The sequence below is a fragment of the Hippocampus bargibanti genome, linkage group LG06 (assembly GCF_051943395.1).
Source record: "Hippocampus bargibanti isolate YZ-2025 linkage group LG06, ASM5194339v1, whole genome shotgun sequence".
NCBI classification, from domain to species: domain Eukaryota; kingdom Metazoa; phylum Chordata; class Actinopteri; order Syngnathiformes; family Syngnathidae; genus Hippocampus; species Hippocampus bargibanti.
Window position 1 is genome coordinate 14,085,319 of NC_142739.1, and position 17,890 is coordinate 14,103,208.

The window sequence follows — 17,890 nt, forward strand, 5'->3', positions numbered from 1 at the left end:
ATGACCACGATATCTGGTTGGTTGGCCATTACCATCTTGTCGGTCTGTATCTGGAAGTCCCACAGGATCTTTGCTCGGTCATTCTCCACCACCTTGGGGGGTGTTTCCCATTTTGACCTTGGGGTTTCCAGTCCATACTCCGCACAGATGTTTCGGTAGACTATGCCAGCCACCTGGTTATGGCGCTCCATGTAGGCTTTCCCTCTTGGTGAACACTGAAAAATACAGAGGCCAATGGCTCACTGTTGTCTGAGATATCCAGAGTTGAGATGTTTGGAATCTCAGCAATGCATCCTTCTAGTATCTGGGACCCTCCAGAACGCAACTGTTGCAAAAAAAAAAGCACAGTCAGAAACAAATAAAGTTGATCACGAATTACGAAACCACTGGACACGACTCAACAGTTTCTGAAGAGATTCTGAATTAGAACTGCTTTTGAGCAAAGCATCAAAATGCATACACACAAAAGATGAACATGCAAAGACACAGTAGATGGAAATTTTATATATGATGTCTTTAAATGAAGTATTAAATTGATTCATATGTGATAAATCATGGCATATGAATATAGATGTCTTTTTAATTGCATTAATGGCATCCAATAAAAAGGCTCTGTCAAGCATACTGCATTGAACGCATGATATCAACACTGTACATCTGGGATATAATACAGTTCATCTAGATATTTATATGAGCTTCTCATTTTGTTACACCAGAGCCTTAATACATTTTTAGAATCCACTTTTTGAGAAGGCTTTAACATGTGGGAAATGTGGAAAAGCTGGAGTGCTCTGAACACTTTTTTGGATGGACTGTATTTTGTAACGCAGTTCTTCTAAAACTAAACAAAACTAATACAACCTGAATGAATACAGTTTACATTAGTATTAAGCATTACAACTTAGAGAAGGCACATGTCATTAGATGTAAAAGTCTATTTAATGTACAGTAAGTGTATTTAGGGGCCATCCGCATCAACATGACCTGGATAATGGAGAACTCCTTCTCTCGTTCAATACAAACAAGATGGTGCAAATAAATATATTGACAAAAAGAGGAAGGTGAACAGTTTGAACACTAGACCAGACAAAACCAACAACAAATGCGCAAAGACAATTGAAGAACAATGACAAGTTAATTAGTAAGTGGGCGCCTATCTGTACTTACACAATGGCCAAGCTTATAGAGGCATTACAGGGAGAGTGCCAGCATCTTACACCCTGCAGTTACGTGTTGGATTGTCTCAGGTGCCTCTTTGCACAACACCAGTCTGTCAAATGGTTTTGAAGTGGCTGCTAAAAAGGCGGTTTGCACTAAAGAAGGATCAGTTCCAAAAGATTATATGCCGCACTCACCGAAATTAAGCGGAAATGGCACTTGAACAAAGGCTTTAAAAGAGTCCATTTGCACAGATGTGTCGTTGTTATCATTTTGGCGGTATATTAAATGACAGTTGAACTATTTTACACACAGATTTCACCCCAAAGTGTTTTTAACAACGGATTCTATAAACAAATACGTTGACAGAATGTCCACATATATTTTGATTTATGAGTGACATATCGTTACATAATAAAGTGAACAACTCTGGCTGGCTGGCAGAAAGGTAGCTAGAGAGTAATGAGACCTGTTTCTTGAGAAAAAACAGCAAACGTGCACAATTTCAACAGCAGTAAAGCCATATGGCAAATAGTTTGCCTTTTATCTATGTATAGTGGGGGCAAATCATACCTCACAACAGCTTAGGTCAAGAGATACATCCTTCACATTGGGGTTACTAGCCAGGCCTAACAGCAGAGCCCTACAGCATTCAATTGGATAGAAACAATAATTAAATATTTAGAAATGTATGTATTAGAAACACATTCTTTGTTGCAGTTCACTCACTTGAGAACATCTGGCGCCAGCTTTGTTCCTGACACGTTAATGGAGCTGAGAGACATGGCGCTGCTGAAGAAGTGCTTAAATGATGGCGGAACCTCCTTGCCTTTCCTATGGAAAAATATCACAACTAAAACACGACACCATTTTTTTCATGGCCATACAGCTTACGATTTGACACAGGGTTGTGCACCCTCCACCCAAAAAAAAAAAAAAAAAAGCAAAAAAAAAATCCATACATGGCATGCAATACCATTTTTTTGGTAACTTACATCTTCATTATTTTTACAACATCTAAGATCAGAAGAAATTTAATTAAATACGGACAGAATGCCTTGTGTAGTTCAACCTGTGGCCAATTTCTATAGCACATGCAATACAATTTTAATTACAGTAGAATTTTAAAGTCCAATGATTTGATGTGATTCAATGAGGATTACAATTTAATTTGATATGCCAGAAGACAGCTGGGATAGGTCCCAGCAGCCCCCACAACTCAAATGAGGATAAAGTGGTCTGAAAAATGGGTGATTGTACGGTTCAGTTTGAGAGGATATGATGAAATGAATTTCTTGTCATTTTAAATACGGTACATCTGAATGAACTTTAAACATGACATTCCCTTCAAAGATACTGTATCCGCCTCTCCTATAAATGATGATTTTATATGCATTTCGCTATATTTAAAAATGGACCGATTATATTCAATAGACTTGTATCATACAAATCAAAATTGATATTCCGATTCATATCGGATTTTGTTACAACACAATTCACCATGCATTCAGGGGTTTATAACTTTCGCAATTACAATCAGTGGGGGTCCTTGCATTTCACACCTAGGCCTTCTGTGAAGTCCTGCTTAGTCCGACTTGAACAAATATCCCTCGTAATACCATAATTTATGACAAAACGGCTGGAGATATCATTTACAAAAGCACACGCACACAGTACTGGGCGTGGCATCACCTTAATCGTCTACAACACAGGCTATTTTCCGGAGCGATTACACATCAATAAATCTGCATCAGCAATTAGAACTTGTCACTATACGTGATACTGCAAACACTTAAAAATAAAAGGAAATTTCAAATCATTTGTCCACAAAGTTTTATTAAGTCCACCAAGAATATGCAATCTTTAACAAGATTTTACGCTAAATTACAAAATGTCAGTTTAATATAAGAAAAACAACAAGACGTTCACAAAACGAACTATTCGTTGAAAGTAAAAGTAAACAAATTTTTTCATTTGTTCTTGAGAATAGGCTTACCTACATGCGACAGCGAGTTGTCCTCTCCTTCAGCCATTGTGGGTTACAAAAGCGAGTAGATATACTTGGTTTTTCTGCTAAAGTTTCCGGGTCTGATCTGTTGTGCTTGGTTGATTTGCGCTGCCTCCGCTGAGGGCTGAGGTAAAGTGAGTATCCAATCACAGGACGCGTACATGTCATGTTCAACGCGAGGCCCTCTAGCTGGCCTTACTGTGCCAATCGTGATCTGATTGGCTATCGCAACTATATATCAACTACATGTGCCCGTTCATGTACAGCGCACAGACGCCCACTGTTGATTCTGAAGGCGTCGGTCAGATTTCATACAGCCTGGCGACACAAGCTAGCTGAATTCTGATTGGATTAAAAACTCTGACCTAAAACGACAACACTGAAAGGAGCATAACCAAATGTATATAACATCAAGAAAACAGTATGTAGAATAATTATATATATATATATATATAATATATATATATATATATATAATATATAATATATATATATATTATTTAAAAAAATACTTTTTTAATTAAATTGACTTTTATTATAATTATGATAATGATGTCTGATTATGTTAGGCCGCAGAGAAGGCCTTGCTGGCTCTGACACCTTGGGTCTTGTCTGGTGTGGTATATCCCTGCCTCTATGGCTCTGGTGTTCAGGGCCTGCTCTTGGGCAGCCAGGATGAGTGCCTCTGTGCTGTCCTTTAGGCCAGCCCTCTCTAGCCACTGATAGGACTTCTTGAGATCAGCCACTTCTGCTATGGTTCGGTGGTACATCCCGTGTAGGGGCTTTTCCTCCCTTGATTGTCCCTCTTTCAGCACCTCATCCTCTGTTCCCCATTGACTGAGACATTCTCTGAGTACATCATCCGTTGGAGCCTTCTCTTTGATGTATTCATGGAGCTTGGATGTTTCATCCTGGACAGTGGCTCTCACACTCACTAGTCCCCGGCCTCCTTCCTTACGGCTTGTGTACAGTCTCAGGGTGCTGGACTTGGGATGGAACCCTCCGTGCATGGTGAGGAGTTTTCGGGTCTTAACATCCGTGGTCTGAATCTCTTCCTTTGGCCACCTTATTATTCCTGCAGGGTATCTGATCACTGGCAGGGCATAGCTGTTTATTGCCCGGGTCTTGTTGTTGCCATTGAGCTGGCTTCTGAGGACTTGCTTCACCCGCTGGAGGTATTTGGTCGTAGCCGCTTTCCTTGTTGCTAATTCGAGGTTGCCATTGGCCTGTGGTATACCGAGGTACTTGTAGCTGTTTTCAATGTCTGCTATTGTTCCTTCAGTGAGTGAGACCCCTTCAGTGTGGACTACCTTGCCCCTCTTAGTCACCATCCGACTACATTTCTCCAGCCCGAATGACATTCCGATATCACTGCTGTAGATCCTGGTTGTGTGGATCAGGGAGTCTATGTCCCTTTCGCTCTTAGCATACAGCTTGATGTCATCCATGTAGAGGAGGTGACTGATCGTAGCTCCATTTCTGAGGCGGTATCCATAGCCTGTCTTGGCGATTATCTGGCTGAGGGGGTTCAGTCCTATGCAGAACAGCAGTGGGGAGAGTGCATCACCTTGGTATATGCCACATTTGATGGACACTTGCGTTAGTGGCTTGCCATTGGCTTCAAGTGTGGTTTTCCACATCCTCATCGAGTTTGCAACGAAGGCTCTCAGGGTCCTGTTGACCTTATACAACTCCAAGCATTCATTGATCCATGTGTGTGGCATCGAGTCATATGCTTTCTTGTAATCAATCCAGGCTGTGCACAGGTTGGTATGTCGGGACCTGCAGTCTTGAGCGACTGTTCTGTCAACCAGCAGCTGATGTTTGGCACCTCTAGTATCTCTACTAATGCCTTTCTGTGCTTTGCTCATGTATTGATCCATGTGTCCACTTATCTTAGCCGCAATGATGCCTGACATGAGCTTCCATGTTGTGGAGAGACAGGTTATTGGCCGATAGTTGGAAGGAACTGCACCCTTTGAGGAATCCTTCATGATCAGGATTGTTCGCCCTTCGGTTAGCCATCCTGGGTGAGTCCCATCCATCAGCAGCTGGTTCATTTGTGCTGCTAGGCGCTCGTGGAGAGCTGTGAGTTTCTTTAGCCAGTAGGTGTGGACCATATCCGGGCCTGGTGCCGTCCAGTTTTTCATACCTGAGACTCTTCCTTGTATATCTGCCGCTGTGATGGTAACTGGGTTCTGTTCAGGGAGGTTGCTGTGCTCCTCTATATATATATATATATATATATATATATATATATATATATATATATATATATATATATATATATATATATATAGGGCCGATACTACCAGTAAGACTTTAGTTCACTGAAGAAGTATTTCGGATTAGAAGCGAAACGTCCGACACCTTCAAAGAAGTACAGATGACGGCTGTAGAAACATTTTTATCGATCTGTGCTGTATGCCATGCATATTAGCATATTTGACAATAAAGCTGACTGACTTTTACCAGTACATTGCGCGCATGAAAAATGAGCATTTTTATCCTTGTATGGGTTTCACTTTTCAAATATAATGCAATACAGTTATAAATGCAAGACACGTTGCATTTAACTGTTATGACCTGATATGGCTGCCTCATGGAAACAGTGTAGCAAATGTGCAGGCACAACATCATTGCACAGGTTTTTTTTAATTATTGTCTGTAGGTGGCGCCAATGTCAATGTTCTTCTGTTACTGTACCCAAAAAGGAGTTTCAACTCAGTGCACATTTATTTCTTCAAATTGCATCTAAAAAGTATTACCTTGCTTTGGCACAATATGTTGTTAATGTGACCACATATACCTGCAACTGTTGATCCATGACAGAAGTCACCTCGCCTGCCATAGACTGCAATTTCTCCTGAATGGGGCCTACTGATGCACGGTGCACCTCTTCTCTAGAGGCAGAGCCCAGGTGGTACAGGTTAGGAAGGAGCTGTGAAGACACACAATGGCAGATTCAACTATGTATACATTAAAAATAAGCTGTAATGATATCTTTCTGGTTATGTGTAAAATAAATCTGAAAAGTGTCTCAAAGGCCCCAGAGATGAGCTTGGAAACCATCAAGTGCACAACGGTAAATCGAACATGTCTCGTTCCTTACTGTTTTAGAGTTCCTTGCATCTTTAATGAGGCTTTCAGCAGACCTGACATCTTCGAGGATGGCATCAGTTTCAGAGTTCCTCAGAGAGTTAAGGTGGTCCTGCACCTTAACACAAATCCGGTCCATCATCTACATAACAGAAATCAACAGTTTTAAGCCCATATCAATAACTGAAAGATGAGTCCATCTTAGCTGCAGAATGATACCACTGATTACAGACAATGACAAAAAAAGACATAAGAGGTAGTCAGTGATTATATGACAGATTATGCATTGATAAACCTGCTGTGTCGTTGTGGTGACGATGCCCTGTTGAAGGCGGTACGCCTGCTCTTGTTGGTATTTCCTGCTTTCATGATTTCTGTACAGATAGTTTTCAATCTGCGGGAGACACAAACACACAATGACGCATCGATTGGTGACCGTACTGTATTTAACAATGTTAGTCTCCTGCAATCCAGAATCCTCATCAATACGCTCCTTGTTTTCTCGCTTGTGTAAAAATGACTTCATATGAAATCAATCAGGAGAGAGATTTTGACTGATTGATGTAACGGAGCTTGTTACGATACCTTGAGCAAGGCATCCTCTGTCTTCTCCGGACTGGCTTTAAGAGCCTGAGAGGCATCAATGATGGGGATTGGCATGAAACGTATAGTGAAGTTCCTGTTGGTCACACAGCCAGAAGACAACAGTGTAATGACACAAACAGGGAGCGGAAATTGGACACAGCTATCAAGTAAACAAACGTAGATGGAAACAACTTCTTCACAAGTACGAATGTTTTGGCATCTGAGTTAATTTCACGTCAATACCAGTAGAGTGTCAAGTGTCGGGTAATGTGCCCTTTTCTACCCAGTTGGACATTGTGACATACTTTTCTAGAGCTGTTGCTACATCCTGTAGACCTTGAGGTCCAGTATTGTTTTTGTCCCAGATAACTGTCCTGCAACGACAAGTGCATAGAGTTACACAAATGGCCGGATGTAGGCAATTTCACTATCTTGTGGTAATCACCTGAGTTTAGAGTTTATCTGCAGTGCCTTAGCCAGCATCTTGGCACCCATATCGCCCATTGCGTTGCCGCTGATATCCAATCTGGTGAGTGACGTGTTGCTGCCGAGCGCATTCAGAACAATGGTCAGATCGCTCTTCAGTCGAGAGTCAGCCAGAGACAAAGACGTGAGGGGCTGGGAGAAAGGAAAGCTGCCAATTTTAAAATCTTGTCTTCAACATAGAACAGTCACATTTTGTCGCTATTCCTGCAGTTAAGGCTGTCCAATCATTCTTAAATGACATAATCTATTCAAAATAATACATCTTTAATGAAGCTTGTGAACATGGTTCATTTCTTAATAACAATGTAGAGGCTTCACCATTCAGAATACTTGTCCGATTCAATGACAACAAAGGCGGAAAATTATTATTTCATGCCGTCTTGAAAGAAAAGTGCAGGGGGAATTATTTACAGCCTGAGTTTGCACACAGAAGACATTATGCAAATTTAACCACGAGAAGTCACCTTAGCTTGCAAAGCATTTCAAAATTTTGCCTCTCTGTCTCACACACACACAGATGGCTGCAGGGCAACCAAGCAAGGTGACCTGTCTGACTCAGTGCCTCCCGCATGCTGTGTTACGACAAAGTATCGAGTGTGACCCATTTAAGAATTAGTGAGCTTTGTATCCAAGGTTCACCTCCTTATGCAAAATGAAAACAAGGTTAACATGAAAAGTCACGGGACCAACCCCATCTAGTGTCATAGATAATTTCAAAGGAAATGTGGCCTGCAGTCAGATGGACACATGTTGACAAAATGATGTTATACGGCCCATTTCACCCTTTCGGGGATAGAAAAATTGGCTGTCAGATTCCCTCATTAATTACAAAAATAAAGAAATCATTACGCAGGGTTAACTCACTCACCTTGTTAATTCAAACTGGGGAAATGAGAAAATGTATAAAACATAATGAATAGCCAAGTTAAAGAGTGTGTAACAATTTATTCAAAAGCTTTCTGCTTACTGTGTGCTATACAATTTTATCTGCTAATGCATGATTGCAGATGGGAAGACTGTTTTTGTACCGGAGTCAAAGTGAGACAAATTTTTATATTTGTTCAACAGCAAATGTCCAACTCTCACGAAATTCATTGCTATCAATGTTATATGTGTTTTTTTCCTTGAACGCACCCGTAAAAATTGTAAAGGAGAAAAAAAATGCTTACTGCTGTCTTTCTGTTAGGTTACGGTTTTATCTTAATCATTTAGACTAACAGCATCATTTTTGGGCAATATTTGACAAGAATACAAATAAACAAAACAAAAACAAAAAATAAAACACATTATGTTTCTAAAATGTAAAGGAAGCTAATGTTAGACTATATTGCCTGTTTGCAGATCTCCTTCTTCTTCTTTTCCTTTCGGCTTTTTCCTTCAGGGGTCGCCACAGCGAATCAATGTCCTCCATCTATCCCGGTTTTGTGCATCCTCTTCTCTCACCCCAGCTACCTTCATGTCCTCTCATTCCTGATCCTATCCAATCTGGTCGCTCCCAAAGAAAACCTCAACATCTTCAGCTCTGCTACCTCCAGCTCTGCTTCCTGTCTTTTCTTCAGTGGCACTGTCTCCAATCCAAACATCATGGCTGGTCTTACCACTGTTTTATACACTTTCTGTTTGCAGATCTCATCCTCCCTAGAATCTAAGCCTTCCGTTTGACCATGAAAAAAACTTTTGTTTCCCCTTGCATTGTTATCACAACAGTCACTTCTTTATTGACAGAAAAGAATGCTGCATGTGACCTATGGCCTTCAAACAACCTTCATTTCGCTTCCCTCATTTTTTACCCGGCTGCATAAACCTTCACACTCAGATCACCAGACTACACACATCAGTCTCTTTTAACGGATGACACACCCACACGCAAACAATTCCCACTCACCACTTCCCTCTTGATGTGGCTTATGTAGGAGACAATCGAGGGCATGCATTGTGTAGTGAGTATCCATATTTAAACATTTAAATAATCAATGTAGGGGACCTCTGTTGACAGAATCAAATGGGATAAAGTAGAAGTCAACATTACACTCATGAGATTCTGATGTAACCAAAATCTTGTAAGGGGGGCTTCTTAACTGTCAACTGGGTTATGGTCCTTTCAGACGCAGACAAAGAAGGAAATGAAAAACTCACTGACTCTTCCTCTTGGATCATGTGAACCAGACTGTCCAAGACTGGACCAAGGTTTCTGAATCACATAAAAGACAAGAGCAGATGATGAGATCTCAGTACCTATATGAAAAACAATCTTATAGGTTACAGGTTTTCAAAACAACATATTGCCGGAATGTCCTTTGTGACAGTAGCAAATGTTTCATGTATCGAGATTTATCAAGCCTAAGCTAATGGTCTTACTTGGACTTGATGTTGGTGAAGTTCTTGCCCAGAGACAAGTGTCTGATCGATCGGTTTTTTGCCAACCATATCAGCAGAGTGGACAGATCAGAGTCAAGGCCTGAAAATATTTTTTAAATATCAGGAAAAAAATGTTTTTTTTCTTGGTGAACACTGAAAAATACAGAGGCCAATGGCTCACTGTTGTCTGAGATATCCAGAGTTGAGATGTTTGGAATCTCAGCAATGCATCCTTCTAGTATCTGGGACCCTCCAGAACGCAACTGTTGCAAAAAAAAAAGCACAGTCAGAAACAAATAAAGTTGATCACGAATTACGAAACCACTGGACACGACTCAACAGTTTCTGAAGAGATTCTGAATTAGAACTGCTTTTGAGCAAAGCATCAAAATGCATACACACAAAAGATGAACATGCAAAGACACAGTAGATGGAAATTTTATATATGATGTCTTTAAATGAAGTATTAAATTGATTCATATGTGATAAATCATGGCATATGAATATAGATGTCTTTTTAATTGCATTAATGGCATCCAATAAAAAGGCTCTGTCAAGCATACTGCATTGAACGCATGATATCAACACTGTACATCTGGGATATAATACAGTTCATCTAGATATTTATATGAGCTTCTCATTTTGTTACACCAGAGCCTTAATACATTTTTAGAATCCACTTTTTGAGAAGGCTTTAACATGTGGGAAATGTGGAAAAGCTGGAGTGCTCTGAACACTTTTTTGGATGGACTGTATTTTGTAACGCAGTTCTTCTAAAACTAAACAAAACTAATACAACCTGAATGAATACAGTTTACATTAGTATTAAGCATTACAACTTAGAGAAGGCACATGTCATTAGATGTAAAAGTCTATTTAATGTACAGTAAGTGTATTTAGGGGCCATCCGCATCAACATGACCTGGATAATGGAGAACTCCTTCTCTCGTTCAATACAAACAAGATGGTGCAAATAAATATATTGACAAAAAGAGGAAGGTGAACAGTTTGAACACTAGACCAGACAAAACCAACAACAAATGCGCAAAGACAATTGAAGAACAATGACAAGTTAATTAGTAAGTGGGCGCCTATCTGTACTTACACAATGGCCAAGCTTATAGAGGCATTACAGGGAGAGAACAGCATGTCAGACAAAGCCCGAAAATTTTCCCCACCATACACAGATGCATAATAACTATATACTATAGTTGCAAACACTCACACCTTGACACACACACTTACATCTTGCGCAGTCCATGTGTACAGCCTACCTAGAGCATTGCATTCAGTAAATGGCTCATGAGGGCATCAAATAATGTGCAGAAATGCCTCATTTAATTACTATAGCTTTAATGAGAGAAGATTTCAACTGGAATCAGGAATTGCATTTCCCATGTGTTCATGTGTTCTTTGCAGATCGCATTTTATTTGCAGAAAGCTATTTTTTTTCATTTCTGGCAGAGCACTGGTAGCAGTAAATAAAAAAGCAGAAAAAAGGTGAAACTTAACAGACCAAATAGACTACTGCGTCCATCGCCACCACAACCACCGCCAGGCAACAATTACCATCCCTTATCCTGCCGGCTGTCTGCTAAGTATTTCATTATAAAGCCTCTGAATAATACCTATTGGCATGTCACCAGTCTGTCAAATGGTTTTGAAGTGGCTGCTAAAAAGGCGGTTTGCACTAAAGAAGGATCAGTTCCAAAAGATTATATGCCGCACTCACCGAAATTAAGCGGAAATGGCACTTGAACAAAGGCTTTAAAAGAGTCCATTTGCACAGATGTGTCGTTGTTATCATTTTGGCGGTATATTAAATGACAGTTGAACTATTTTACACACAGATTTCACCCCAAAGTGTTTTTAACAACGGATTCTATAAACAAATACGTTGACAGAATGTCCACATATATTTTGATTTATGAGTGACATATCGTTACATAATAAAGTGAACAACTCTGGCTGGCTGGCAGAAAGGTAGCTAGAGAGTAATGAGACCTGTTTCTTGAGAAAAAACAGCAAACGTGCACAATTTCAACAGCAGTAAAGCCATATGGCAAATAGTTTGCCTTTTATCTATGTATAGTGGGGGCAAATCATACCTCACAACAGCTTAGGTCAAGAGATACATCCTTCACATTGGGGTTACTAGCCAGGCCTAACAGCAGAGCCCTACAGCATTCAATTGGATAGAAACAATAATTAAATATTTAGAAATGTATGTATTAGAAACACATTCTTTGTTGCAGTTCACTCACTTGAGAACATCTGGCGCCAGCTTTGTTCCTGACACGTTAATGGAGCTGAGAGACATGGCGCTGCTGAAGAAGTGCTTAAATGATGGCGGAACCTCCTTGCCTTTCCTATGGAAAAATATCACAACTAAAACACGACACCATTTTTTTCATGGCCATACAGCTTACGATTTGACACAGGGTTGTGCACCCTCCACCCAAAAAAAAAAAAACAAAACAAAGCAAAAAAAAAATCCATACATGGCATGCAATACCATTTTTTTGGTAACTTACATCTTCATTATTTTTACAACATCTAAGATCAGAAGAAATTTAATTAAATACGGACAGAATGCCTTGTGTAGTTCAACCTGTGGCCAATTTCTATAGCACATGCAATACAATTTTAATTACAGTAGAATTTTAAAGTCCAATGATTTGATGTGATTCAATGAGGATTACAATTTAATTTGATATGCCAGAAGACAGCTGGGATAGGTCCCAGCAGCCCCCACAACTCAAATGAGGATAAAGTGGTCTGAAAAATGGGTGATTGTACGGTTCAGTTTGAGAGGATATGATGAAATGAATTTCTTGTCATTTTAAATACGGTACATCTGAATGAACTTTAAACATGACATTCCCTTCAAAGATACTGTATCCGCCTCTCCTATAAATGATGATTTTATATGCATTTCGCTATATTTAAAAATGGACCGATTATATTCAATAGACTTGTATCATACAAATCAAAATTGATATTCCGATTCATATCGGATTTTGTTACAACACAATTCACCATGCATTCAGGGGTTTATAACTTTCGCAATTACAATCAGTGGCGGTCCTTGCATTTCACACCTAGGCCTTCAGTGAAGTCCTGCTTAGTCCGACTTGAACAAATATCCCTCGTAATACCATAATTTATGACAAAACGGCTGGAGATATCATTTACAAAAGCACACGCACACAGTACTGGGCGTGGCATCACCTTAATCGTCTACAACACAGGCTATTTTCCGGAGCGATTACACATCAATAAATCTGCATCAGCAATTAGAACTTGTCACTATACGTGATACTGCAAACACTTAAAAATAAAAGGAAATTTCAAATCATTTGTCCACAAAGTTTTATTAAGTCCACCAAGAATATGCAATCTTTAACAAGATTTTACGCTAAATTACAAAATGTCAGTTTAATATAAGAAAAACAACAAGACGTTCACAAAACGAACTATTCGTTGAAAGTAAAAGTAAACAAATCTTTTTCATTTGTTCTTGAGAATAGGCTTACCTACATGCGACAGCGAGTTGTCCTCTCCTTCAGCCATTGTGGGTTACAAAAGCGAGTAGATATACTTGGTTTTTCTGCTAAAGTTTCCGGGTCTGATCTGTTGTAGCTTGGTTGATTTGCGCTGCCTCCGCTGAGGGCTGAGGTAAAGTGAGTATCCAATCACAGGACGCGTACATGTCATGTTCAACGCGAGGCCCTCTAGCTGGCCTTACTGTGCCAACTCGTGATCTGATTGGCTATCGCAACTATATATCAACTACTACATGTGCCCGTTCATGTACAGCGCACAGACGCCCTCACTGTTGATTCTGAAGGCGTCGGTCAGATTTCATACAGCCTGGCGACACAAGCTAGCTGAATTCTGATTGGATTAAAAACTCTGACCTAAAACGACAACACTGAAAGGAGCATAACCAAATGTATATAACATCAAGAAAACAGTATGTAGAATAATTATATATATATATATATATATATATTTAGAAAAAATACTTTTTTAATTAAATTGACTTTTATTATAATTATGATAATGATGTCTGATTATGTTAGGCCGGCAGAGAAGGCCTTGCTGGCTCTGACGGTCCACCACTGATTACAATAATACCATTTGAAATAAGCATCCACGAGGCAGTGTCTTTTTCGTTATCCACTGGCTTCTGTCTTTATCACATCAAATGCTTTTTCTCTCCTCACATGTAAGCTGTTCATCTTCCCTCAATAAATTCAACACCCCCAGGGCCCCCTCAACATCAGCTCTATTCACCACTTGATGAAGATCTCAACTCCCCTGAGACTGAGTGGGATTAGATAACAGTGTATGAAACCCCCCCCCCCCCACCCGAACTCATCTGCTACACACATGATGGGTCCAAATGTATACCCCAAATCTGTTTTAGATGACACACAGTCACCAGCAGGTCTCACGCAAAAAATATTGAGGTGTTGGGGTAATTCGCTATACGAACATCTTTAAACATCGCTTTCTAATCTTTGTTTACGTTTTGGACTTCCTGATACGTCATATCCTGCCTTCCTTTACATGATGTCGCATCTACATTACGTCACATCCTATCGCGTCACACCCTGCGCGCCATATAAATGCTCTCCCATTCCATCTTTCTCTCTCTCCATGCTTCCTCCTTAGCCGACACCGCAATGTCTCCGCTGTCTTCAAGATTAAACCAACTTTCTGTTCAACACCTGCCTTCCTGATGATTTAACCATCCTCTGCCATCAACGCCCATAGAAGTAATGAACCAGGGACGAAAGATCAAAATAAACCCATTAGACGTAATGGCTGGGGAGGTGCAAAAACTCCCCTAAAAAACAAACAAACAAAAGCCCATACCTGTGAGGAAAGACACTCTTCGAAATGTTGAGGACTGACAGATGCTGGGCCGAGCCTCTTAAGAGAGCAGAACAAACCTGTAAAAAAAAAAAAAGGCTCCAGAGTTGGACTTAATTTTCAGAGCCTAAATACCGAGCAAAGTTGAACACATGTTAAAGGACAACCGACGTCTCCGGACAAGTTGTGTCCATAATTTGTAAAATGGCTTCAAATGACTTCTACTGGGCGTATTTTAATAAGATTCCACCGCATATAGCTATATTTTACGTTTTAAGACTCGCTCAGAACATTCAGGAAGTCTTGTTTTTGAGTTGGTGACGAGTCCTCGCGTGACGTTAGAAAAGGACCGCCTCCTGACCGTAAAAAAGACGCATTGTAGCGTCTTTCCATCACGTCAATGTATTTTGCTGTACTGTTTTTTTGAAACCCTTGTGTTACATCCAAAATCCGCCAGCAGAGGGAGTCAAGGGAGTCAGAAGGAATTTATCAGCCTGTGGAAACGGGCTGATTCATTCCTCACAGCTCTGTGGCCATTTTCTTGCCTCTTTTTGGGTGAGACATTCCCCCCCGCCCGTTTGCTTCAAAATGACACAGAATTCTTTAATCGATTGCAAACATGTATGCTTTCCTCTTCAGAACTATTTGAATCATATTCATAACTGGATGTGTAACAGGAAAGCATATTATCCGAATCTGAAGCCATTGTTTTTATTCTCCAGAAATGCAAGACGTCTTGGCGTGACGTCACGAACTTGGGGCGGGACTTTCTGAAAATGCCCAATTCGCAGCTCAATTATTTGCAGATTTTGGGCACTTTAAGTCATTTTTATTGGTGTTGCATTTGAATAAAAATATCATACTGCGTGTTTTGGGTATTTTAGATGCTATAAAACGTTTTTCTGATGTCAGTTAAAAAACAAAAAAGTGACGTCGGTTGCCCTTTAAACAGGTAGCAATGCCAAACCGAGCTAATCCAAAAGGAAGCAGAACAGTTGCAGACATGAGCCACTGCCTATTTTGAGTCGGGCAGTTTCAACGGGAACAATCTCATCACATTTAAATGTGCTTCCTAACATTATTTGTTTCGTTTTTCAACAACAAATTTCAACATTGCTATCAGGAGGAAAGAAAAAGAAAATGGTGTAAAAGCAGTACAGATCTAAGGTAGGGGATAATCGCCAAGTATAAAAATGGTATGCGCGTTGTGGATTTTTCCAACCACCATAGTACGGCTAAGACTATCAAAGTGACTTTGAAGCTATTTTGAGGTTATTATTTATTTGTTGTTATTGGATTGGATTGGATTGGATATGCCTTTATTAGTCTCACAGTGGAGAAATTTACATTTCACAGCAGCAAAGTGATGAAAGGAATGGAAGTAGAAAAACAAAATACATGAGCTGCTGGAAAGGCAGCCACTCTCGCGGCGCCGTCTCGAAGTCATAAGAACAAAAAAAAACTAAATAACAAATAATATGACAGCATAGAGACAATATGACAAAACAAAGACACAGAGAGACATTCATTCTTCAGGACTTGCTGTACCCTCTTTGTGATGACATGAAGCAGTTCTAGATGAAAGAGAAGAGGATCAAAGCGTCTTTCCACCAGTGGATCAGGGACATCATGGTGGAATGTACACGTCGACTACAAGCTAAATGTTGAAAGCAAACACGCAGCTGTAGCATCCATTGACGAAAAGAGATTGTCTCACATCTCCTGTTCCACATAAATCTGCTTCAATTCCAAGCCGCAACAGTTCCACATACGCATCGGCGCTCTGCGCTGACGCTCCTTTCTTCTTATCGCGGGTTCCTCAAGCCATGCATCCATCCAGCCGCAGACTGTCCAACAGCACTGACCTTTCCGCTAAACAAAGCGGGGCTGTGCAGATGCTGCCCATTATAGGCACAAAAAAGCACAATGGCCCCTTTGGTGTCCAGCGATGGCAGTCGAATGGCTCCGACATTCCTCCCATTCAAAAACAGTACTGTATTCATGAGGTTTCTAGCTCTCCTCTATTTCAGACTGACAGCTGGCTCCATCTCAGACAAATCAATATCGCTGCACTGCGCTTAGACCTGGATCAATTGCTCACTCACAGATATGGCAAGAACCTCCTTGTTTTCTGTTCATTCTACTTTCAGGTGAAGAACTAACTAGTAATAAGGTGGCCTTTTCTAAGTTACGTACCAGCAGAAGGAGGTCAGCTCGCTGACGAAGCCTCTTGGATAGGAGGCGAAACGTCCGAAACCTTCACATTTGTACAGATGACGGCTGAAGAAACCTTCTCATCGATAACTAGTAATAACTCGAAACATTGTTCCTCGACAAAATATAGTATGAGAAGACTTTATGGCATGAATAAACACCATAAGTTAAAAAAGACCATATTTTCCGGTGTATATTGAATGGGGTATTTTTCCCAGATATAACGCGGACCGGACTATAAGGCGCACCTTCAATAAGTGAAAAAAGTTTGCCAAATGTAACATGTAAATACAGTATAGAAAAGCTTTCTAAATAAAAAGGCACACCACACTGTAAGACACTAGAGTAGTAGTAGAGGCTGGAATTACGCACTACTTGTTCTAAGAGGGGAAATTGAGTCGGTGGCTGCTGACAGTAATTGTGAAACCTGTTGCGGCTCATGATTACTTTACATATAAGGCGCACCTGCATATAAGGTGCAGTGTCATCTTTCGTAGACAATGAAGGATTTTGGCCACACCTTATACATCAGAAAATACAGTACATGAACGACAATGACCATTATCATGCATCGCTACCAACATATAATTGTGTTTTCCCTCTGTCTATTCTTCTTCGGCACCGACTCACCTGGTCCAATGAGCAATCTGTGTAGGAAAGATCCAGAAATGCAAGGTGGTTGGGCTGGCTCAAGAAATTGTAAAAATTCTACAAAGAAAAAAACAAAAACGAAAACACACCGTGAGGGAGTGGAAAACGGAAAAATAGAGGGCAATATGACTCGTATGTTGTTTGGATTTCATTTGTATTTCCGCAGTTTCTTTGATTTAATTAAAATTGTCAAGCTACCGAACTATAAATCCAACCTACAACTGAGATTGATTAGGTTTATTTTCTTCAGTTCTGGTTTTGATTGTACAATAGTTGCATAGTAGAATGTAGCGCTGAAAGGCCATAGAAAAAGGTGTTAAGGCAGTATGTGCCATGTATGCACCTGCATATCATCTCCTCTGAGGATGTTCCATGAGAGGTCCAGATGGACGAGGCTGCTGGGGATGAATGCGTTGGCACTCAGTGACTGACAAAGGCTGTTCACCCCTG

General features: G+C 40.3%; 1 protein-coding gene and 1 long non-coding RNA gene across 6 annotated transcripts in view; both read right to left on the reverse strand.

The window, feature by feature from the left end:
• LOC148896577 (F-actin-uncapping protein LRRC16A-like) overlaps positions 1 to 17,890 on the reverse strand; it is an 86,760-nt gene that overhangs the window by 24,162 nt on the left and 44,708 nt on the right. For all 5 annotated transcript variants that reach the window (XM_088999159.1, XM_088999160.1, XM_088999161.1 and 2 more), the window contains 14 exons: positions 17,784 to 17,887; positions 17,420 to 17,497; positions 14,579 to 14,655; positions 11,959 to 12,063; positions 11,803 to 11,872; positions 9,876 to 9,957; positions 9,695 to 9,794; positions 9,473 to 9,527; positions 7,296 to 7,468; positions 7,156 to 7,224; positions 6,851 to 6,944; positions 6,561 to 6,659; positions 6,279 to 6,407; positions 5,976 to 6,107 (listed from right to left, as the gene is read on the reverse strand). In XM_088999159.1, coding sequence (XP_088855285.1) covers positions 5,976 to 6,107; positions 6,279 to 6,407; positions 6,561 to 6,659; positions 6,851 to 6,944; positions 7,156 to 7,224; positions 7,296 to 7,468; positions 9,473 to 9,527; positions 9,695 to 9,794; positions 9,876 to 9,957; positions 11,803 to 11,872; positions 11,959 to 12,063; positions 14,579 to 14,655; positions 17,420 to 17,497; positions 17,784 to 17,887 — 1,367 coding nt within the window. The remainder of the gene's footprint in view (positions 1 to 5,975; positions 6,108 to 6,278; positions 6,408 to 6,560; positions 6,660 to 6,850; positions 6,945 to 7,155; positions 7,225 to 7,295; positions 7,469 to 9,472; positions 9,528 to 9,694; positions 9,795 to 9,875; positions 9,958 to 11,802; positions 11,873 to 11,958; positions 12,064 to 14,578; positions 14,656 to 17,419; positions 17,498 to 17,783; positions 17,888 to 17,890) is intronic.
• LOC148896578 (uncharacterized) lies at positions 208 to 2,078 on the reverse strand. Its single transcript, XR_016115167.1, has 3 exons — positions 1,888 to 2,078; positions 1,732 to 1,801; positions 208 to 325 (listed from the first exon to the last, which is right to left on the reverse strand). It is a non-coding gene; the product is annotated as an uncharacterized LOC148896578 (long non-coding RNA).